At 47.2% G+C, this 22,331-nt stretch overlaps 3 protein-coding genes across 4 annotated transcripts in view; 1 reads left to right on the top strand and 2 right to left on the bottom strand.

The window, feature by feature from the left end:
* Nucleotides 1-5,127: 5,127 nt before the first annotated feature.
* On the bottom strand, nt 5,128-7,311 carry mep1ba (meprin A subunit beta a). The gene is made up of 9 exons (XM_062452243.1): nt 7,236-7,311; nt 7,109-7,136; nt 6,854-6,904; nt 6,726-6,769; nt 6,507-6,585; nt 6,300-6,417; nt 5,998-6,176; nt 5,569-5,787; nt 5,128-5,144 (listed from the first exon to the last, which is right to left on the bottom strand). Exons 1-9 carry the CDS (start codon nt 7,290-7,292, stop codon nt 5,128-5,130), a joined length of 792 nt encoding a protein of 263 aa, XP_062308227.1. The 5' UTR covers nt 7,293-7,311.
* Nucleotides 7,312-7,810: 499 nt separating this feature from the next.
* On the bottom strand, nt 7,811-11,284 carry LOC134013087 (E3 ubiquitin-protein ligase RNF114). Of its 2 annotated transcripts, XR_009928676.1 has the most exons (8): nt 11,008-11,284; nt 10,018-10,236; nt 9,323-9,697; nt 9,142-9,207; nt 8,924-9,032; nt 8,709-8,816; nt 8,476-8,610; nt 7,811-8,262 (listed from the first exon to the last, which is right to left on the bottom strand). XR_009928676.1 is itself a non-coding variant. In XM_062452851.1 (7 exons), exons 1-7 carry the CDS (start codon nt 11,106-11,108, stop codon nt 8,530-8,532), a joined length of 1,059 nt encoding a protein of 352 aa, XP_062308835.1. In that variant the 5' UTR covers nt 11,109-11,282; the 3' UTR covers nt 7,811-8,529. The 2 variants fall into 2 exon arrangements, 1 of the variants encoding a protein (XP_062308835.1); XM_062452851.1 differs by having other exon boundaries at nt 7,811-8,610; nt 11,008-11,282.
* Nucleotides 11,285-11,880: 596 nt separating this feature from the next.
* The window catches only part of trappc8 (trafficking protein particle complex subunit 8), an 18,717-nt gene continuing 8,266 nt past the window's right edge, over nt 11,881-22,331 (top strand). Inside the window, 19 exon segments of the mRNA XM_062452242.1 lie at nt 11,881-12,402; nt 13,925-14,140; nt 15,499-15,582; nt 17,600-17,649; nt 17,651-17,690; nt 17,809-17,983; nt 18,599-18,755; nt 19,085-19,187; nt 19,297-19,550; nt 19,686-19,801; nt 19,936-20,086; nt 20,683-20,710; nt 20,713-20,782; nt 20,903-20,952; nt 20,955-21,007; nt 21,178-21,184; nt 21,187-21,308; nt 21,710-21,731; nt 21,734-21,933. Coding sequence (XP_062308226.1) covers nt 12,246-12,402; nt 13,925-14,140; nt 15,499-15,582; nt 17,600-17,649; nt 17,651-17,690; nt 17,809-17,983; nt 18,599-18,755; nt 19,085-19,187; nt 19,297-19,550; nt 19,686-19,801; nt 19,936-20,086; nt 20,683-20,710; nt 20,713-20,782; nt 20,903-20,952; nt 20,955-21,007; nt 21,178-21,184; nt 21,187-21,308; nt 21,710-21,731; nt 21,734-21,933 — 2,055 coding nt within the window. The 5' untranslated portion in view covers nt 11,881-12,245.

Below are 22,331 nucleotides of genomic sequence, written 5' to 3'. Positions count from 1 at the left end.
CAAAGAACTTCCACCATTGACACCAGCAACTATCATCAGAGCTCTTGAATCAGATTTTCAAGATACAAATCATGGAGAAAGGAGCGTATCACAGGATGACATACAGTTCATGCAATTACTGAATGGAGAGATACACCAGAATGCTGATGGTCACCTGGAAATGCCCCTCCCCTTTAAGTCACGCCCTCAATTGCCAGAAAATAAACGTCTGGCTATAGTGCGGCTAAAGCACCTAAAGGGAAAATTTGAGAAAAATCCCAAATTCAGAGATGACTATGTAAAGTTTATGGAAGGAGTTTTTAAGGATGGGGATGCAGAAAGAGTGGAATGTCAGCCTAAAGAAGGGAATGCATGGTATATCCCTCACCACGGGGTCTATCACCCTAGAAAACCAGAGAAGATTAGGGTTGTATTTGACTGCTCTGCTAAGTATGATGGCACAGCTTTGAACGATCATTTACTAACTGGACCTGATCTCATAAACGGTTTGACAGGAGTGCTCTGCAGATTTCGTAAACACCCAATAGTAGTCATCTGTGATGTAGAAAAAATGTTTCACAGATTTCATGTAAGAAGGGAAGATAGAGACTACTTGCGTTTCCTCTGGTGGGAAAATGGAAATACCAATTCAGAGCCAATGGATTGTCGCATGAAGGTCCATCTCTTCGGAGCAGCATCCTCTCCTGGATGTGCCAATTATGGAATGAAGTATCTTGCAAGTCAACATGAAGAGCAATATCCCTTAGCAGCTAACTTTATCAGGAAAAACTTCTATGTTGATGATGGCTTGATCAGTCTTGAATCCGTGGACACAGCCATCAAACTAGTGAGAGAAACGCAACATGTGTGTGCAAAAGGGAGATTACACCTTCACAAGTTCATATCCAATAACAGAGAAGTTTTAGAGTCAATTCCAGATAGTGAACGAGCCAGTGGAGTTCAGGATGTGGATCTCAGTCATCATGAACTTCCAGCCCAGACTGTACTGGGAGTTAAGTGGAATGCGAACAGTGACACCTTCTCCTTCAATGTCAAACTGGATGAGAAACCAGCAACACGGAGGGGAATTCTCTCAACCGTAGCCTCAGTGTTTGACCCACTAGGCTTCTTGGCTCCCTTTCTTTTATTGGGAAAGAAGGTACTGCAAGAAATGTGCCGGAAGGGCATTGGATGGGACGAACCACTACCCAAAGAATTATGGCCACAATGGGAGAGTTGGTTGAATGATCTTGAAAACCTGCAAAAACTCCAGATTTCTAGATGCTTTATTCCTGAAAACCTAGGCAATGTTCAGAGAATTGAGCTGCATCATTTTTCCGATGCAAGTACTTATGGTTATGGCCAGTGCTCATACATCAGAGTAGTGAGTGAATACAAGGTACATTGCTCCTTAATCATAGGAAAGGCAAGGGTTGCACCAACAAAGGTTGTGTCTATACCAAGACTGGAATTAACTGCTGCAGTGGTCTCCTCTGCAGTCAGTAGTCTGCTAAAGGAAGAACTAGAACTCAAAATCGACCAAGAGTATTTTTGGACAGATTCACAGGTAGTCTTGGGCTACATTAACAATGAAGCCCGCAGGTTTCACGTGTTTGTCGCAAATCGAGTCCAAAGAATCAGAGATACAACTGTGCCAGAACAATGGTATTATATAGACACCAATCAAAATCCAGCGGATCACGCTTCTAGAGGCCTCAAGGTAGAAGAGTTGATTACGTCAAATTGGCTTACAGGGCCCAAGTTTCTGTGGGAGAGAGAAATTGTCACACCAACGGTGACTTCAGAACTCCTTGTAGGTGACCCTGAAGTTAAAACAATGCAAGTACTACAAACACATGTAGTAAGAGAGGACCATTTTTTGGAGAGACTCAAACGGTTCTCCAAATGGCATACAGCATTGAATGTTGTTGCTCGGATCCAGCAACTAGCAAAAAGAGTCAAACCAACAGAACCTATAAGTGTTGAAGACAGAAGAAAGGCCAGCCTTGTGCTTGTAAAACTGGCACAAAGGGACACTTTCAAAGAGGAAATGCGAATACTGAGCAAAGGAAAACTGCCACATGGTCATCAGTTGGTCCAGCTCGACCCAATATTGCAAGATGATGTTCTTAGAGTGGGAGGTCGATTAAGGATGGCTTCCTTGCCTTTTGACTTAAAACATCCACTAATCTTACCAAGAGATGGTGTAATCACTCGTCTTATTTTAGACTACTACCATGAAAAGACACAGCACCAAGGTAGAGGACAAACCCTCAATGAACTGAGAGCAAATGGGTACTGGGTTGTCGGGGGCAGCAAAGTTGTGGCAAACCACATTAAGCAATGCGTCACTTGCAGGAGAAACCGTAGGCCAACAGAAATACAAAGAATGGCGGATCTACCTGCCAGTCGTGTTACTCCCTCTCCACCATTCTCCTACTGTGGAATGGATTGTTTTGGACCATTTCACACTAAACAAGGTCGTAAGGAGTATAAGAGATATGGTCTTATATTCACTTGTCTATCCTCAAGAGCAGTTCATGTAGAAATGTTAGAGGATCTAACCACTGATGCCTTTATGAATGCTTTGCGATGTTTTATAGCTATTCGTGGAGCTGTACGACAAATCAGGTCAGACCAAGGTACAAATTTTGTAGGCGCAAAAAATGAACTGTCAAAGGGTTTAATGGAAGTGAACAAAGACAGATTGACTGCTTACCTGGCTGAAAAACAATGTGATTTCACTATGAATGTACCTGATGCCAGTCACATGGGAGGAGTCTGGGAACGTCAAATTAGAACTGTCAGGAGCGTTTTAAGGTGTGTTCTGTCCCGGAGTGCTGGAAGATTAGATGATGCTTCTTTGAGAACGTTCTTTTATGAAGCAATGTCAATCATAAATAGCCGCCCACTCACCATTGACAATATTAATGATCCAAAAGGTTTAGAGCCACTTACCCCAAATCACTTACTGACCATGAAAGCTTCTGTTCCTCTGCCTCCACCGGGGAAATTTGTGGCAGAAGATTTGTTTGCTAAGAAAAGATGGCGCAGAGTACAATATTTGACAGAGCAATTCTGGAGTAGATGGAGGAAAGAATATTTGACAAATATCATCCTCAGACAACGTTGGCACTCTCCAAAGCGGAACGTGAAGATTGGAGATGTTGTTATCGTCAAGGAGGAAGGGATTCCACGCAATGAGTGGAGACTTGGAAGAGTACTTAATGTCTGTGAAGACAAGGATGGACTGGTGCGAAAGGCTACAATAAAAATGGGAAATAGAAAGCCTGGAAAGGATAGTCAACAATTCACTAATCAATCTATTCTTGAGCGACCTATCCATAAACTAGTCGTACTTGTAGAAAATAATTAAAGAGTATTCTAATAGAATTAGTTTCTAAACTTCCGCATAGAGTTTAAGGTATCAGGCTTGGTCTAAGTGTTAACAGAAATAGCTTGGTTCTGGAAATTACTGGATTTATTCAAATGTTTGAAGGTTATCATAAATCATAGTAATTTGGTGGGAGTGTAACTGTCTTGGAGAGACAGGTTTCAGTTTTCAAGAATTATTTAAGGTAAAGTCATCTGTTTTAATTTAACAAAGGATAATAATAGGGTTTACTAACTAAGAAATATGTTTTGGTTTTCGGTTTAATGCTTTTATTTGATCGAGTCATGTGACCAGAGCTACAAAGGGTTAAACAGGGCATTGTGGGTCAGAGAGGAGTTAATGGCTGCAGAAGAACGAGTCACATCTACAATCTGCACATGGTTCACCAAAGGCGTACACGGTATTTTATTTTATTTTGCCGTCAATGTGTTTTATATTTGATTGGAGCCATGATGTCATGTAATTAAGTTTGTAAAGTGATTCAAGTTTGTGCATGTTTCAATGTATGCTGCGCCATTTAGCCCACCTAAGATGGCAGATCAATGATGAAAACTTTTGTCTTTTGCTTTCTTAGTTTTCACGGTGTCACTTGAAGAGAGAGAGAGAGATACAAATAAATCAAGGAACATCTGTTTGATTCGTGGACTTAATTACTTGAACCAGTGTAGCTACAGGTCTGAACTATGTTCCAATAAAATGTCTGAGCATGAACATGATTGTCTTTTTGAATTCCTTGCAAACAATATGGGTTAAAGAAAATAACTTTAATGTTGCATCGAAAAATCTGTGTCATTAGAGAGCAGAATTATGTTGCATGATTGGACAAGATCTGAGCTTAATTCACTTAACCCTTGTGTTATCTTCGGGTCATTCTGACCCATCAGTCATTGTGACCCACCGTCGTATTGCGACAGATTTACCGCATACAAAGACAAAGTGAAGCATTTTCTTTTAACAGCTAGGCTGTCTCAGACCCCCCACATTGCAAAGGTTAAAAGAAAATTATTTTAATTTGTTTTTGTATTGGGTAAACTTGGGTAAACACAACGATGGTTCGTTATGAACCTTTGGGTCATGTGACCCGAAGGCAGCACGAGGGTTAAGATTATGCTTAACCCTCGTGCTGCCTTCGGGTCACATGAAAATGCTTCACTTTGTTTTTGTATGCGGTAAAGTTGTCGCAATACGACGGTGGGTCACAATGACTGATGGGTCAGAACGACCCGAAGATAACACAAGGGTTAATTATGAATGTCTTTAGGTTGTTGCTCATTTTCCATTGATTATCAGGGTTTCCAGCGTAAAGATGAAGGGAGACGTCCTGCAAAGATTTAAGATACAATTCTTATCAATGTTGATAACTAATAAATATTTAACACTGAATTAGACTTTTCCACAGACTATTATTCTATTCCTTGACCTACTTTTCAGTACAAGGTTAAAATCTAATCCAGTTTAAATTTAGTAGCAGTATTCCTCACACTTGTGCTCCTCGATGTTCTCCAGCACCACCTCTCTGTCCTCCTGCCTCCCCCGGGACCTCCGGGCATACACCACGCTCGCCGTGGCAACCACCAACATGGATGCCGCCACAGACAGCGACACAGCCATCACAGCTGTGGTGCTCCCGGTGGACTCCTGGGGTGACACTTGAGCTGCTCTTTTTTCTTGGCAACCGTTACCACAGGCAACCGCCGAAGGGGGGGCTGAGTCTCCACCAGTCTGGACAGGTCTGTGAGGGGGGGGGTAAACAGTTACTCCAGTGTATTAACTGTTTTAACCCAACATGTTATAAAACAGAGATTGCACGTCTACTCTATTGATAATGAAGATGATCAACTCTTATCTGAAAAGCCTTTATTTGCATTCACCAAACTTTCGTATTTTATCTTGCTGCCACATAAAATATATGATTCTTGATTATCGCAATAAACAGCTCCTTTTGGTAAACAAGGTGAACCCGGAGTCAGATGGCTGAGCGGTTAGGGAATCGGGCTAGTAATCTGAAGGTTGCCAGTTCGATTCCCGGCCGTGCCAAATGACGTTGTGTCCTTGGGCAAGGCACTTCACCCTACTTGCCTTGTGGGGAATGTCCCTGTACTTACTGTAAGTCGCTCTGGATAAGAGCGTCTGCTAAGTGACTAAAGGTAAATGTAACCCATTCGATGACTGGCAAAATGATTGTCCGGACTCACTGCAGTTGTACAGCCTGTTGAGCTTCAGAAGGTCACTGTCGCTGAACTCCATCCGTTGGCCTATCACGTCCATGAAGTGGGGTATCTTGGTGACGATGGTGGGCTCCTTGCCGACGTTGAACGCTGTCTTGCTGTAGTGCATCACCGAGCCGTAGTCATAGGGGACGTTCAGGGCACTCGACTCTGTGTCGTCGTACGTGTTGAAGTTATGCTCTTTGCCTAAAAGAAAGACAGGTTTTGTTTGGGGAAATGTTTCTGCACATTCAGGGATATCCAGTTTGCTAAACACGTATACAGAATACAATACTTCTACTTTTTGGAATGATTATATTGAAAAGCGCAAGCACCATATTTGTTTCAGCTCTAATGTTAAATGAGTTAAATGGTGGTTAATAGTGGTGGCTAACGATGATTTGATTAGCTTGTCACCTGCTTCTATGCGGTCCCACATGATGTCCACGTAGTCATCTCGGTCTGCTCTGGACTTCTCTTGCCACAGACCCAGGGCGTGCAGGAACTCGTGCTCCACCGTGGCCAGACGATCACAGTTATGCCCTATCGACAGCCTCTGTTTCCCCACACGCCTGTTCCCCACAGACGAAAAACACCTGAGGTGGAAGAGGAGAAACAGAGGCGTTGACAAAAGTGCGCGGGTGTCACACAACGGCAACTCGAGCGTGAACACGGGTGTGCGTGTCCATCTCTCTGTGTGTGTCAAGGTTTCTGCTTACCCGCTTCCTTTAAAGACAGATATGTAGTTCTCCTCTCCCTTCCAAGGGGTAAAATGAATGCAGGTCTTCAGTCCATACTGCTCAAAAGCCTTGAGTATCACCCCCTTGGCATTTATATCTGCACAGACACAGGAAATACACACAAACATAAAGAGTAATACAGACTGAAAAGAGAGAAACGGTGTGTTTGTGTGTAACCAGTCGTACCCAGACTGTCCTCCAAGTAGTAGGGTATTGTGGTAGGCCAGCGATATTTTTCTCCTATGATGGTGTTCCTGCTGTCCGCCTTTCTCAAAGTAAGCAAGAATGTCACACTGTTTACTGTCATCAGCACTACAACGACTTCGAGAGAGGAGAGAAGAGAGTGAAGAAAGTCTGTTTCCATGCACAGAAAACATACCGTAGGACTCATGCTCTGGAACTCACCTCATCCATCACGATATCACCCTCCACCAGGTCCAGACCTGCCTCTGCAAAAGCACACGCAGTTGACAGATGTCCCGGCACCAGAGTGCCGTCTCAACACAGTTCAGGTGTGAAGATTTTTCACTGACCTTCGTTGATGTCAAAAATGTCCCGGTCTTTTCCTTCATCCTCATCTATTTCTGCAGGTCAGGAGATATCGCTTATTGAACAACTAATAAATACTGCTCAGGTGCACGCCACATACTTTTTCTACAGCGAAAGTACGGATGCAGATGGAAGTGTACAGTGTTTACTTTTTAATGTTATATGAATACCATCTTTAGCTCATTAAAAGTATGGGGTGAACAAAAACACAGTACATGAATGTACAAAGTTTCACCCACCGGTTTCACCTGTTAGCTTAGATGATGTCTAAGGAACGAAACAAAACACAAAGGGATGCCTTAAACACAGCAAGGTTTTACATGAGGATCAATGTCTTGAGCGTTAATGGTGGAAAGTCAGACTCACCAAGCTGTTTTGACGGCAGAGCAGCACAAGCACCAGAAGGAACCACCTGTGGGCCATGACTAACCACAGGTTTAATTCACCTGCACGTTTGTGTGTGTGGGTGTGTGTGTGTGGTGTGTGTGTGTGTGTGTGGGTGTGTGTGCGTGTGTGTGTGTGTGTGTGTGTGTGTGTGGGGGTGTGTGTGTGTGTGTGGGTGTATGTGTGTGTGTGGGTGTGTGTGGGTGTGTGTGTGTGTGGGTGTGGGTGTGTATGGGGAGAGAAGGTACAAAGACCACTTGACTGTTTAATCTAGCCCTGGTCTGAGGGAGATGATTGGTTTGTTTTGTTTTTGAAAAACTGTGTGGGTTGCAAGAGAGAAGCAATAACTAATTTTATGGTTCTGGATAAGATATTGTACTTTGCTGTCAAATACTGTATTACTGATGACGAGTTAATAAACCTGATTAGCTTATATAAGTATTACAGGGCATTGGTGTAAGAACACCATCAGTATGCACAAGCACAGACACACACATTCATAAACGAACACAACAGACAAAAACAGACAAAACAAACATTTAATAGAACCCACTATCTCTGATTCAAAATTCCTTTATTGGTAGTTGCATTACAAAAGGCGCATTACACAGTATATTAGAATAGCGATACATAAAGTGTGTTTTTACAGTACAAAGAAAATGCAGTTCAAATAAAGTGATTTTTTTGGCAATTGGTTTGATAAACCAAAAGTTTTGCACTTGTAAAATGTCACGTACAATCATACAAACTGTTAGTTCTATTTTATCCAAGCATTTGGATATCTGCTACGACTGAATCACAGCCGTGCTGATATTCAGCAGTAACGCACTCCTTCTCGTGTGATTTTGCTTATATATTGCCCATATTTCTGACGATGGTTCCAGCTACTCCCCTCTAGCAGAAGACTGCTGTCCATCAGGACCAAAACCACACGCCATAAGAACAGTTTCTTTCCATCTCCTGCTGGCCTCTTCAACAAGGCCAAGCACCCACACTGACCATCCACCACCTATTTGCACATCGCACAAGCCACCTTGTCATATTGCACTATGTTGCCCTATTTTTATATGTACATCTATTTTTGATTTTATATCTTACATATTGTTTCGTTTTATTTGTATTACTTATACTTTTGTAAATTTTACTTTTATATTTAAGATCCGTATATGTTTCTTGTATGCACCTTCCTGCCACAGTAAATTCCTTGTTTGTGTGAACTTACATGGCGATTAGTAAAACAAATTCTGATTCTGATGTCATACATTTCCATGTGACATTATCCGGAATTCTGCTTGTTGACTCTGTAAGACTCAAATATGGCATCTTGTTCATTCATCGGGTCGCTTTGGCTAATATTCTGTGAAACAGAAATACATGTAATTAGCGTGTGTGCATGTGTGTGTGTGCATGTGTGTGCATGTGTTTGTGTGCATGTGTTTGTGTGTGCGTGTATACCGTGTAGTCGTTGGTGTAGTAGCAGTGTCTCAGGTTCAGATGTGCAATAAAACCTCTGCTGACTTGGGTTGGGTTCCCGTGTGGCAGAGACACACAGACAGGGCACACCTGAAGGGCAGCAGAGAGCGAGCTTATGCGTCGCTAGCACACGAAACACAAGTTCTAGCGATTCGAATTCAAATGAATGAATACGAGTTGTGAAGAAAGTTGCTGACCACGCTCCTTCTGTCCTGGAGATGGTGCTCGTTACAGTGTTCTAGAAGGTCTAACTCATCCAGACCTCCTTCATCACAGTATGGGCAGGAAAACATCCTCACGGCGGTGCTGGGAGATATAGAAAGAAAAAGAGAGGTTGTTCATGTTTCTATAAACAAACAAATAGCTGAAGGAAGACACACTACTAACCAAGGGCATTCTCTGAGATATGCTTTACCTCAGAGGCTGGCTTAGGTGGATCGACTGGTTAAACTGGAATTCCTCCAATATGTCTTCCTGATCACTGAGAGAGGTGGGGCCAGGGAGAGGCGATAAGGGTAAGAGACTTCACAATATTATTGACACACACACACACGTTTGACGAAAAGCTCGCACACCGTCACGCTCCCAGTACTTACTCAGAATCGTTGTCAGACGAGAGGGATAATGAGGAGGATAGGAACGGAAAGGAATGAGTTGTTGTGGTTAGCAGTGGAGCTGAGATAGGGAGGACAGGGAGGACAGGGGTGGCGGGGAGGACAGGGGTGGCGGGGGCTTGTTGCGACGCAGACACAGGCCCACTGGGGCGAAGTAGAGGCGTGGCGATGGGTCTGAGTGTGGCCGCGGAGCGGGGGGAGGGTATGGGGGCAGGCCGGGTGGTGACGGAGGCGGCGTGCGCTGTGGCAGGAGTAGAGTTGTTTGCCGAGGATGCTCCAAGGTCTCTCGGAGTCTGGTTCGTCATGGTGGGCAAAAAGAGCTGGCTTCGCTCTAGCTGAAGTCTGAGCTGTGTCAGTCTGTGTGAAAACAAAAAAACACATTCACTTAATCATGTTCTTAAACACTCTCTTTGACTCCTTAACCCTTGTGCTGCCTTCGGGTCACAATGACCCGAAGGCTCACAATGACCCATCGTTGTGCTGCTACAACTTTACCCAATACAAAAACAAAGAAAAGCATTTTCTTTTAAGCTTCACTTTATTTTTATATGACGTAAAGTTGTCGCAACACGTGGGGGGAGGGGGGGGTCACAATGACTGATGGGTCACAATGACCCGAAGATAACACAAGGGTTAAATAAAGTATAAGGTCTGTCTGCTCAGACAAAGTCTCTCACCCAATGAAGGCATCTCCCCTATGTCTTCCTTGTGCAGGAACAGGCTGCCCTGTCAGACCAATCAGAGGAATGCCAAACCTCTGGGCTGCTCTGAGAGGGGCATTACTAGAGGGGTCATCAACATTCATGTTCATGATATCACAGGTTTGCACTCTTCCTCTGCATTTTGGGCAGTGGCTATTCACTTTTAGAGCATGACTCAGGCACTGGCGGCAGAATCTGTAAAATACATAGAAAGTACATGCTGTTAGTGGCGGTTCAGAGAGAATCTAACAATCAGAGTTCATGTAAACATTGGGGTGTATCAAAGCTTGCACTTCCTTACGTGGTATTCAGACAAACCACTACTTTTTCAGTACAGTCAGGTGATGTGGAAAATTACCGTCTTGTGGTAATCATGATGATGGCTTAAATATTCTCTCCCACTTTCACTTTTGGATTGCCCTTCTGTGTTTATTGTTTACCAGAAATATTGAAAGAGGTCATAAACCTGTTTGAGTACATCTTTGCCATATTATTTTTCACCACAGACTATTACCAGTCAAAACACATCCTTTACAAATCATTAACATTTAACATAATAGATTGGATCTACATTTTATGGGGTGATCCTAGACCAAATTTAGCAGTAACTAGCAGTTGTACTTTGCTGCTGCCTAGTGAATAGTCCACCCACAACCAGATACGTTCAATAAAGAACTGACCGAGTTAGGGTTGGAATTGAGTAGGGAATAGTTGCACTTTACAGATCGATTGATAGAAGACAGCCCTGGGGAAGGGGAAACTACTCAAGATTTCCTCTACTGCTGAAAACGAGATAGGTAAGTAAATATTTGTAAACTATGAAGTTGAGACAGCACTGAGGCAACATTGTTCATTTTGAGAAAACTATGCTATGCTTACTCTTTCCTTGATAGCAAGACAGTTGTTTGCCTAATAAACATATCATACAAATGACAATAGGTTAAAGGAGCATTAGAGGTAACTTACTCATGACTGCAGAGGGAGAGGCAGTAAGGGTCCGTGAGGGGCCCTATACAGATTGGACAATCTGACTTGGACTCAGGTGAGGCTTCTGCGGAGGGCTCCATACTTGTGACCGCCTCGTCTTCCAGTCAACTTCAGACAATGTAGGTCTTCTGAAAGTAGCAGCTAAAAAAATTGTAGCTGCAGCCCTACCAAAAGTACCTGCTTCGTTGCCAACATGTACACACCCAGTTCCAGCACACAGGAGGGACTCTTCAGTCACACTGGGACTTCCCACAGTGCTCCCTTCCTGAAAGCCTAACTCTATCTTGCATGTATCTTGTGTGTGTAGGGGAGTCAGGTGGCTGAGCGGTTAGGGAATTGGGCTAGTAAGGGAAAGAGAGACAGAAAGTTGGACATGCAAAGTCAAAACAAACAATCATAGAAACATTAGACTTGGTTCAGATAAAACATAATAGTGCTAATAAAAGTAACCCCATAACAAATGAGTTAAAGTAACCAAAGTAAGTCAATTACTTACAGCTTGTCCGGGCGCAGGCTCAGTCTCTGTTCTAGTTTTTCTGTACCTGACTCCAGCTGTCGAACTGTCGATCATAACATTCTCGTTGAGAACTATGTTGGGATTTGTGGATCCAATTGTGTAGATGGTATTTATCAGGGCTCTGCTCTAGGCCCATTGCTCTTTTCTTTTCTCTCTATGCTGCGTCTTGGCAACATATTCAACATTTTGGTGTAATTGATACTATGTGAGTGACGCAGTTATGATTTCCCTGAAGCCTGGAGAACATCCCTGTTATAGACAAATGTGTCTCAACTCTACAATAAGGAAATGGATGATTTTATAATGTCTTAATTCTCAACTCTTTACTCATTCTAGGACCAAAAACAACAACGACAATTAAAAACAAGAAGAACTTTGGGATCAGATCATACGTATAATGGTGTTCAAATTTTACTCCCAATATTAGCCGAAAATAATGACTGTTCCTATGGGTCAACTTTTAATATGATAAGTAGCCGCAAGGACTCGGTGGCACTTGGAGGACTCGACATCACATGATCACGTCAGAGCTCCACAGGAAACGAATCGATCAGCAGGCAACTGTAGAATTCAACATGGCTGTTACCTACTGACAGTCGGGGAGTTGTTTTCAACTCGGAGGAGGGTAGCGTTTCACTGTCAAATCCGTAGAGATAGGAAAAAAACACATTTGTAATATTGTCCTCTCGCACAGACAGCAATGGCTCAGTGCGTCCAGTCGGTGCAGGAGTTCATCCAGGACTCGTTTGTCCCGATGGTGGCCGTTCTGTGCAGCGAAGATGCGGAGAAAGTGACTCGCAAAAACAACCTAAATTTCTCGGAGCTGCTTCGGCCTTTCTGCCGGTTAACCTCTGAAGGTAGGTGCTTTGATCATCAGAAATATGTGAATTGTACTCCAAGACAGTTGCATAAATATATTGTTTTGGTAACGTCCGATATAAATGCGTCGAAATATAGAGCTACATTCTCGGTAGCTAGCTAGCATTAGCTAGCATGCTAGCCTTTGTAATGTGAGTCAGCTTGCACTTAATGTATATTTGTATTTAGCTAACAACGTTAGCTAGACTATATATCATTATGTGACTTTGAGGCTAACCAGTTAGCAAGCTAGCTACTTTCAGAGGTAGCCAGTTAGCCAAATCCCACTGTCATGGCTAGCTGTCAGTGACAGGAAGGTCTGTAAGATGTGGTGCTATCCCACCCAGGCCAGGGCCCGGTCTAGTTTCCTCTCCTGACACTGACAGTCACCCGAGAGGCTACACTGTCATTTGAGCAGTCACTGTTCTTTTTTTTTAGTGGGTCATAGTACGCCGGTGCGACAGCTTTCTAGTGTATTTTGCTTGCGGGTTGGCTGGACTTGGGTTCAGCCTAGGCTAGGAGGCCCAGCCCAATTGGGGGGCATGGCTATATCTCCCTCGCCTCTTCTGTCTCTAGCCCATACTATAGCTAGCTAACTAGCTCTGTAACTACATAATTAGCTAGTTTGCCATAGGCAATGGCTGCTGGAAACTACTAGCTGGCTAACTGGTACATCTTCTGATGGGTGCCAGCAATGACACTGCACAACAAGTGCCAAGATTGCATTGCTGAGATGAAGAGCAGGTTATGTATATAGCATGCCAGCTGGTACACCAACAAGTTACGACATGGACTCCCACCATCCAATGCAGTGGATTAGCTAAGCACCTTTAGTAGATTATGTTGTCCCCGCATTTGCCTTAAACGCTGCTTTACCAGCACTTGCAGTGAAGCACCTTAAGGTGGCTGTGAACTGCACAAGAGCCAGCTATCTCTTCACATTTCGAGAAGTATGTTCAGCCAAATAATGACACGAGACAAGGAAGTCACTGTCCTCTTGTTCTCCGAGAGAGTCTGCCAGTTGTGTGGCACAAGCCATTTCATTTCTGTAGGAATGTGTGTAGATTTGTTGACTGGGCAAAAGAAGACAGGAAGGAGCCTTCTTTAGAGAGCTGACATTCTGTTGTGTTTACGACTACTGGACACGAGACAGAAACTAGCTTACGTGTGCCGTAACCTCAGCACTGTGGTTAAGTATGTACAGGGCATACTACACATGGATAACATTTACCCCGTACAGAACACCCATGTAGGTCTGCGGCCTGCACTATGACATTTACATTTACATTACATTTAGTCATTTAGCAGGCGCTCTTATCCAGAGCGACTTACAGTAAGTACAGGGACATTCTCCCAGAGACAAGTAGGGTGAAGTGCCTTGCCCGAGGACACAACGTCATTTGAAACGGCCGGGAATCGAACCAGCAACCTTCTGATTAAAAGCCCGATTCCCTAACCGCTCAGCCATCTGACCCCCCCCCACACACTGACGCATGACACGTGTCCCCGTGCATCTCCCAGGTCACATAAGAGACCCCAACAACCAGGTGCAGGGGGTGAAGAACCTGCGCATCAGCGTAAACAACGTGGTGACGCGCCCCACCTCCGCGCCCGTGTCTGGTGTCCCTGGCCCCGCCCACCGCAAGCTGCTCAGCGAGGTGGTGTCGGCGTGCCAGCCGGCCGAGGGGGTGGCGGCCAATGTCATCACAGCCGGGGAGCACGACCTCAACATCAGCGGTGAGTTTACCTGCACGGCCTTGGAGGACAGTGGAAGGAAGCAAGGGGGTGGGGTCTGGGGGGGGTCTGGGGTCTGGGGGGGGTCTGGGGAGGGGTTTGGGACGAAGTGCAGGAAATGGCTGCTGGTGAAATGTAACTTTTTCGCTGGCGCAGTTCAAATTCTATTTTTCGGTTGCCGGAATAAAACGCTTGGCCACATTGCTTTGAAATCTATGGTGTTTTTTGTTGTTTTTTTTTACGTTGAAGGTTACTTGCGATGGGCTCATTGGTCTGAGTCTGAAACGTTACATTTGACCCATATTTAGCCAAGCAAGCACCCAAAGAACATGATCGCTACTTTTGTACACTGTGGTAGCAGCATTGTGTTATAGGGCTGCCTCTTATCAGCAGGGACTTGGTCACCTGTCAATATAAGGCATTATATGATATGATCCATTTTAAGTGGTTTAATCTTTAAATGTGTGTGGGTCTTTCATAAGCAATATACAGCCTATTTACTCTATATGCTAAGAAACTGAACCTTGAACTCATCTGGGCTCTTTTTTGTTGTTGCTGTGACAATTATTCATCCTGCCTGCAGAGGGCAGTAAACACAAAGGGTGACAAGTGATTTCTGTTATGTTCATCATTGGTTGTGTGTGGGATGTTTGACTTCTGTATTGATAACCTTTTACCCATTATTGTTTTTGTGTACTCACCTGGCTGAATCACGGGTAAGAGCTTTCCTAAGATGTTAAGAAACAGTGTTATTGACTGGTCTTTCCTATGTTCAATTAAACAGAATTGGCCATGAAATGCCATGCCAAAATATGAAATTAAATTGATTGATTGTCAAGCATTAACATTTAAACAAACCAACAATTTCAATCTTGGCGTCTCTAATTAATTAATAACTCTAGCATTTCTGTGATATTTGACAAGGTACGACCAGAAACTAAGAAAGTGAGAGTGTTAAAGTTGTGGTATAGACCACTTTGTGCGTGATGGTCCCTACTATATAATTCCCTTCACAGTTACCACCAACTCTGATTGACATGCACTGCTTGGCCAAAACCAGCCTCCTCTAACCCAAAGAAGTAAACCTAACTGCAATGGCCTGTGTCAGTATAGCGTATCTTGCATGGGTAATGCTTCCCCCCCCCAATGCAAAGTTCTGCTTTGAGGTGAAAGAGTGCAGTGCTGAGACGAGACCCTCGCCTCCTGGCACAGTCGTCGACGGCGCATCCCTGTGCCCACCCGCGGCGCTAACCCCTGCGACTTAGCGCTTTCGGTGGGAAGGTCTGAACAGGTGTGACAGGTGATGGGATGTTGCTAACACTGGTCCTGACTCTCTCCTCCCCCCCCCCCCCCCCTGTCAGATCGCTCTCTTAAAGCGAGCGTCCCCTGGTACAGTGACTGGAGGGACACGCTAACGGAACTGGGCGCCTCCAAGCATTACACAGGTACTCTCACCCCTGCGCCTGTGTAGGGGGGTGGGGGGTGGGGCGCCCCTCCCGTGGGCCCACTGCTCCTCCCCTTAGATCTAGTGGGCTGTCCTTCCTTCCATCCCTCTTCACTTCTCCCCCCCCCCCCTCTCTCTCTCTCTCTCTCTCTCTCTCTCTCTCTCTCTCTCTCTCTCTCTCTCTCTCTCTCTCTGTCTCTCTCTCTCTCTCTCTCTCTCTCTCTCTCTCTCTCTCTCTCTCTCTCCGTAGCTGAACTGTGTAGCAGACTCTTCCCTTGACCTGAGCTCAGCTTTCTCTCTCACAAGGTGGTTGGTGCTTTTTGACCTTCAGATTTCCCATGCCTGTTGTCTGTGTATAAGTATTTCTAATGAGGTGACTCACAGCATTGAAGCTCTATTCTTTTCCCTCTTCACTCCTTGTGCAGTTCCTGACATGACACCGGAGGGCCTATATAAATATTGTTATTAGAGACAAACTGGAGGAAATACGATCAATTCAGTCTGTGTTTCAAATTCTGTCTATTGCCTGTGTTAAAAAAATGGAATGCCTACTTTCAAAAGGAAAGGCATGTTGGCAAGTGAACGTTCTACCTGCAGTTTAGTGATGGATGTGATATAGCAACTGTAGCTTTCCAATGCTGGGAGTCTCTCTCCCGAAGGTTTTTTTTGTACAAGGTTCTTCCGTGGACCCTGAGGAACCACACCAGTCTCAGAATCAGCATGCAAGACCTGTGGCTTCTCTCAAGAACACATCACGGTCTTGTTTGGCTGCACAATGCATAGCAAGAGAATCAATCAATGGTTCATATATATATATATATATATATATATATTTTTTTTTAATATAAATTGTATGTTTGAGCGTCCTTATGGTATCCAATTTGATTTGACGATTCACAGGTTTCTGCCCCCTTCACCAAATTGAAATGAATTATCAGTGGAACAGCGTGTGATTCTGTACCTCCAGCGATTATCTGCTAGCGTAGAACATCAAAACCGCAGTCAAGTCTGTCAGGGAGATAGCAGGGCTCAATCGGCGGGGATCTGTTTAAAGTTTCTTTTGATCCAGAGTAAAGATGTTCTCGCCCCTCTCCTCTCTCTTCCCCCCCCCCCCGCCCCCCAAATGTGCCCTGTGTGGAGTGGTCATCTGTTCCGAAACACAGATCGATGGGGCGAAGTGCTCCAATAGCTGGACATCCTCGTTACGGGCTTTTCGTTCCCAAGGCCTCACCGCGGAGCGAGACTCCCGCAGCTCTGTTGGCGCTCTGGCATCGATTCGGGCCCTTAAACAAGCTTGCTGTGCGTTGCGTTGTGATCTGTCTGTGCGTCTGCCTGGCAAGCGTGCAATCAGCAGAGGGGGCGGGGGGGGGGGGGGGGGGGAAGTCCTTCTCAGAACTCCCTGAGATAACAGCACAACATCTCCAGTATCGGATGGTCCAGCCAAACAGTTGGACCTCCAGATCACATGCTCTATACCCCCCCACTCCCCCCCGAGACATGGATTATTCTGGAACAGAGTCAAAGTCTTACCTAGTTAGGGCGGCTTGATGACGATGATTTTTTGGGGTGTTCTTCAAAGCTTTTAGTAGCTTGTCCTTAATTTTGAATGCATTATCCAGAAAAATGGGCAGATTACTCCACAGATGTCACACTGTGATGAACAGCTTCCTCCTTTTTGCCATTTGCTTTGTCATGGCAACCTTGTCTATTTCAAGGGTTGTTTTATATGCTAATTAGAAATCGCGGTGAACACAAGGGCATGCCGCGCAACAAGAGTGTTGGAAACCACAAAATAATAAAATAATCTGCCATCATGGAAATCAGTCATTTGTCCATTCTTCATTTTTTCTTTCCTCCCTCCCAAGAGCATCCTTTCCCTGGCATAACAATCAACCCTTTCTCCGATCGCCATGGCAATGATCCCAACGTGTTGCTGAATGTGTCTAGGGCCTCCCATCCTCCCTAGCTCCGACTCACTCGCCGTCTCGCTTCGGCGTCTCCTCTCCCCTTCTCTCCAGCGACCACGCCCTGGTTCGAGGCCTACCGGGAGAGCTTCCTCCAGTCCATGCCCCGCCTCCGACCACGAGTTCCTCAACCACTACCTCGCCTGTATCCTTCGCGCCGGGACCTGAACATTCCCTCTTTCGCTACCTATCTATCGGTCAGTCTCTGTGTGCGTGTGGTGTGTTTGGTTTGGAGTCCTTGACCGGCGCCCCCCCCCTGCAAGGTCTCCTGGTGGTGTCGTCCAGCGAAGCCGTCCCGGTGGAGCAATTCCTCAAGCTGTCCCAGGAGCAGCACAGGGTCCAGCACAGCGGGGAGTACACCAACCCCAAGTGGTTCATCCCCAACACCCTCAAATACTACGTGCTGCTGCACGACATGAGCGAGGGAGACGAACAGAGGTACGCCCCCCCCTCCCCCCCCACCCCCCCCCCCCCCCCCCTCGCGCCTGCCGGGCCACCTTCCACACACACACCTTCCACACACACACCTTTACGCACACGCTCACCCAAACACGCACACACACACAGCCACTCACACATGCAGATAACTGAACAACAGGGATGTCCTCCTCTCAAACCTCCTTCTCTGCCCATGATTTGTTTACCTCCACTAACTCTTGGGTGCGCGAGTGGTCACCTGTGGGCTTAACGTTCTCGTGGTCCAACATTCTGCATGATTACAGACGGTAACGAGCAAGGAGTTGACTTGCCCGGGGGCTGTTATGGATTCCCTTTTTTTTCCCCTCATTATTTTATAACTCTGACTCCTATCTTACCATTAGCTAAGATCACAAGCTAATGAATGGGCGTATAACTTGCCCCGTGGACCTTTCTTTTTTGTCCAATAACCTGTATGGGTCCATCCACCGCCTGTGTAGCACAAGGCAGCCTGGGTCTGGTCTCAATTCAGTCAGATCGCAACTGCTGTGCTCCTCGCAACACCGGGATGAAACGCCATCGACTCTCATCCCGTGCCCCCCCCCCCCCCCTGCGGTGACCGCCGCCCCCCCACAGGGCGGACTCGGTGTACGAGGACATGAAGCAGAGGTACGGCCCCACAGGCTGCTACCTGCTCAAGGTGAACTCCTGCACTCCGGCCACGGCGGGGGCAGACGAGCAGATCCCCGACCCCTGGAGCCAGTACCTCCACAAGAGCAACCCGCTCAGCCAGGTGAGGACCCCACCCCCCCCCTGCACGCCTCGGGAGACGCTGTCCTTCATCCACACTCGCGTCGGGGCTGAAGTTTTCGCTCCTCTGCGGGCTGGGAGAGAGTTTTGGAAAGTTTGGGAATTGAAATACAAAAAAAAACAAAAAAATCCAAATGCTGTTTGTCATTTTTGTCAAGGTCTTCCATATCTGTATTTTGGGGAATCCATAGTTGAATAGTCTTCTGCAAGAAAGGGCAGCTTGCTCACTGATTCAATAATACCGTTTTTTTTATTTTTATGTCTTAATCCATGCTGTTTCAAGTTCTTCAATGTATAACCCTGTGTGTGTAGGACCTCTACGAGGACCCCGCCCCGACTGCCGTGGCGAACAACTACCCCGTAGAGAACAACGTCAGCTCCGCAGAAGACGACGGCCATGACACAGGCCACAAAGGTCGGTTGGGACCTGAGACCAGCGTCCACGCCAACCCCACCAGCTTCTCCCTCTAGATCTTTCCGGAAGCGGACTCCACTGACGGCGGTTGTGTGTTTTTATCCGCCAGAGGGCGTCTCCAACAGCCTGGACAACAGCCACCCCCTCCAGCTGGACGCCCCCAGCGGCCCCGGGAGCCTGGAAGCCCTCAAGGTCGCGACCTCCGAGCCCAGGAAGCCGTCCCCTGCCACGGGGCCGGGGACGAGCCACGGAGCCTGCCTCACGCTCAACGACCACGACCGCATCCGACAGTTCGTCCAGGAGTTCACCTCCAGAGGCCTCCTGCCCCACATAGAGAAGAACATCAGGCAGCTGAACGACCAGGTTAGGCACGCACGCACGCACGCACGCCAACCGCTGGGTTCTTTTGAAGTCTTCGATCTTCCTCTCGCCGTCGTCTCCCAGCTCACGCGATTCCTCTCTCTCCCCCTCCGACCGTCTTGCCGGTCCCCCCTGTAGCTGGTCTCCAGGAAGGGCTTGAGTCGCTCCCTGTTCTCGGCCACGAAGAAGTGGTTCGGCTCGGGGAAGGCTCCGGAGAAGAGCATCAGCGAACTCAAGAACACCTCCGGCCTGCTGTAAGTCCACGACCGGCGCCGCACTCACAGATACAACCCCCTCCCCCCCCACACACATACCCAGTCCCCCGTCCCCCCCGTCCCCCCACGAGTGTGACGGTCCTTTTGTGACGGTCCTTTTGTGATGCCCCCAGCTATCCGGCAGAAGCCCCGGAGCTGCAGATCAGGAAAATGGCCGACCTGTGCTTCCTGGTTCAGCACTACGAGCTGGCCTACAGCTGCTACCACACTGCCAAGAAGGACTTCCTGTCCGACCAGGCCATGCTCTACGCTGCAGGGGCTCTGGTGAGAGATACACACACATACAGATACACTGACACACACACACACCACACACACACACACTCTCTCTCTCTCTCTCTCTCTCTCTCTCTCTCTCTCTCTCTCTCTCTCTCTCTCTCTCTCTCTCTCTCTCTCTCTCTCTCTCTCTCTCTCTCTCTCTCTCTCTCTCTCTCTCTCTCTCTCTCTCTCTCTCTCTCTCTCTCTCTCTCTCTCTCTCTCTCTCTCTCTCTCTCTCTCTCTCTCTCTCTCTCTCTCTCTCTCTCTCTCTCTCTCTCTCTCTCTCTCCCCTTTCCTCTGCCTCTGAGTACTCCCTCCTCTGTTCCTCTCGCCCCTCCTGCTGCATTAACGAGCAGAACATGCCTCATGGACTTCTGGGTCAGTCGGAATATTAAGAAACCCCGGAAAAACGAAATCTGTGGGTCGGTCACGTGAAGGACGGCCGGCCAGCCGTCCGTGACGTGACCATTCTGTCGGCTGTGGCCTCCGCCTCATTAACCACGCTCATCTGCCTGGAAGAGAGATGGATTCTCCTTCAACCTAACCCTCCTGTTCTCTCCCCTCTCTCTCCATCTCCTGTAACTGCCTTCCTGTCTGGGCAGGAAATGGCGGCGGTGTCGGCCTTCCTGCAGCCGGGGCTCCCAGACCGTACCCAGCACACTACATGGACACGGCCATACAGACCTACAAAGACGTGTGCAAGTATGGAACACTGAGGCACACACACACACTGTACCCTAAATAGATCGTGCCCATACGAGTGGTGGTGTGTATTGTGTGTGTTGACACGGTGCAACCCCCCCCCCCCCCACCACCACCTAGAAACATGCTGCTAGCCGAGCGTTGCGCTCTCCTCAGCGCCGAGGTCCTCAAGAGCAGGGCAAGTACTCTGACGCGGCCACCCTCCTCATCAAGATGACCAGTGAGGTGAGCACAGCCCGGGGCCGCTCTCTCCCTCTCTGTCTCTCACTGTCTCTCTCTCTGTGTCCTCTCTCTCTCCCCCTCTCTCTCCATCCTCCAACACGGCCATCTGCTCCCCACTAACTGTGTCTGCGTTGTGTGTGTGTGTGTGTGTGTCTGTGGCCCGTCAATCCCAGGACTCCGACTGCGCAGCGCTCTCCTATTGGAGCAGGCCGCCCACTGCTTCATCAATATGCGGAACCCCATGGTGCGCAAGTTCGCCTTCCATATGATCCTGGCAGGACACCGCTTCAGCAAGGCTGGCCAGGTGAGAGGACCTCGCCTGGCAGGGAGACTGGGGTGAACCAGGCCGAGGTTGGCCACGGTACCAGAGGCTTTGTGTGTTAATTGAACAGCTGGTGTCGTCTTGGATGAACGTGTAACAATAGGGAGTGGGGCTGAGAAGGAGATGAGTGCTAACTGTAGCGTAGTTAACCTCCTGTCTGAAGGACTGGTTTGGGATGGGAGTGCTGGGATCGTTTTGCGGTTCCACTTAAACCTCTGCCGGCTGGATAGCGTTACTGTAGCCTGTCGAGTGTTCTAGTGCTTTCCTCTCTCAAGGCTGTTGAAATGCTGCTCTTTTAAAAAAAATCCGTCCTACGTCAACACACACACAGACACAGCACGCAAATACGCAAACACCCAATCATTTTCTTCTCTCCTCACCAGAAGAGGCACGCGCTGCGCTGCTACTCCAGGCCATGCAGGTGTACAAGGGCAAGGGCTGGTCCCTGGCCGAGGACCACATCAACTTCACCATCGGCCGGCAGTCCTTCACCCTGCGCCAGCCCGACAACGCCGTGGTGGCCTTCCGCCACATCCTCACCAACGACAGCCAGCAGAGCGGCGTCCAGCAGGGGGCATTCCTCCGGGAGTACCTGTACGTCTACAAGGTCAGCTAGCGACCGGGGACAAGAGAACACAGCAGCAGGCAAACAGGAAACACTCGGGTCAAACTTTGGGGGCAAACTTTGGGGATGTTTTCCAGAAAAAATAAGTATTTCAAGAGTAGTCTTTGTCCCCTTAGCTTGAGTAGCTGCTGACTCATCTGTGGAGAGAGTCCAGACAATGCTGAATAATTTGACTGGGTCCTTCTATTGGTCCGTTAGCCACAATGACACGGGGCGGACATGATGATTAGGTCGAGTGATGTCACTACTCCAAACCGCACTCTGAAGGTTGTCGTCTTTTGAGGAGGCACTCTATGTTGGTTTGAACACAGATGCAGCTGGGAAAGTGGATGTAGAATGGAAGATGAAATGGCCCTTTGCGTTCTATTTTTTGTTTAATT

The sequence above is a fragment of the Osmerus eperlanus genome, chromosome 26 (genome assembly GCF_963692335.1).
Source record: "Osmerus eperlanus chromosome 26, fOsmEpe2.1, whole genome shotgun sequence".
Classification (NCBI taxonomy): Eukaryota; Metazoa; Chordata; class Actinopteri; order Osmeriformes; family Osmeridae; genus Osmerus; species Osmerus eperlanus.
The sequence above is the reverse complement of the archived record's forward strand: the minus strand, read 5'-3'. Positions and strand labels throughout refer to the sequence as shown.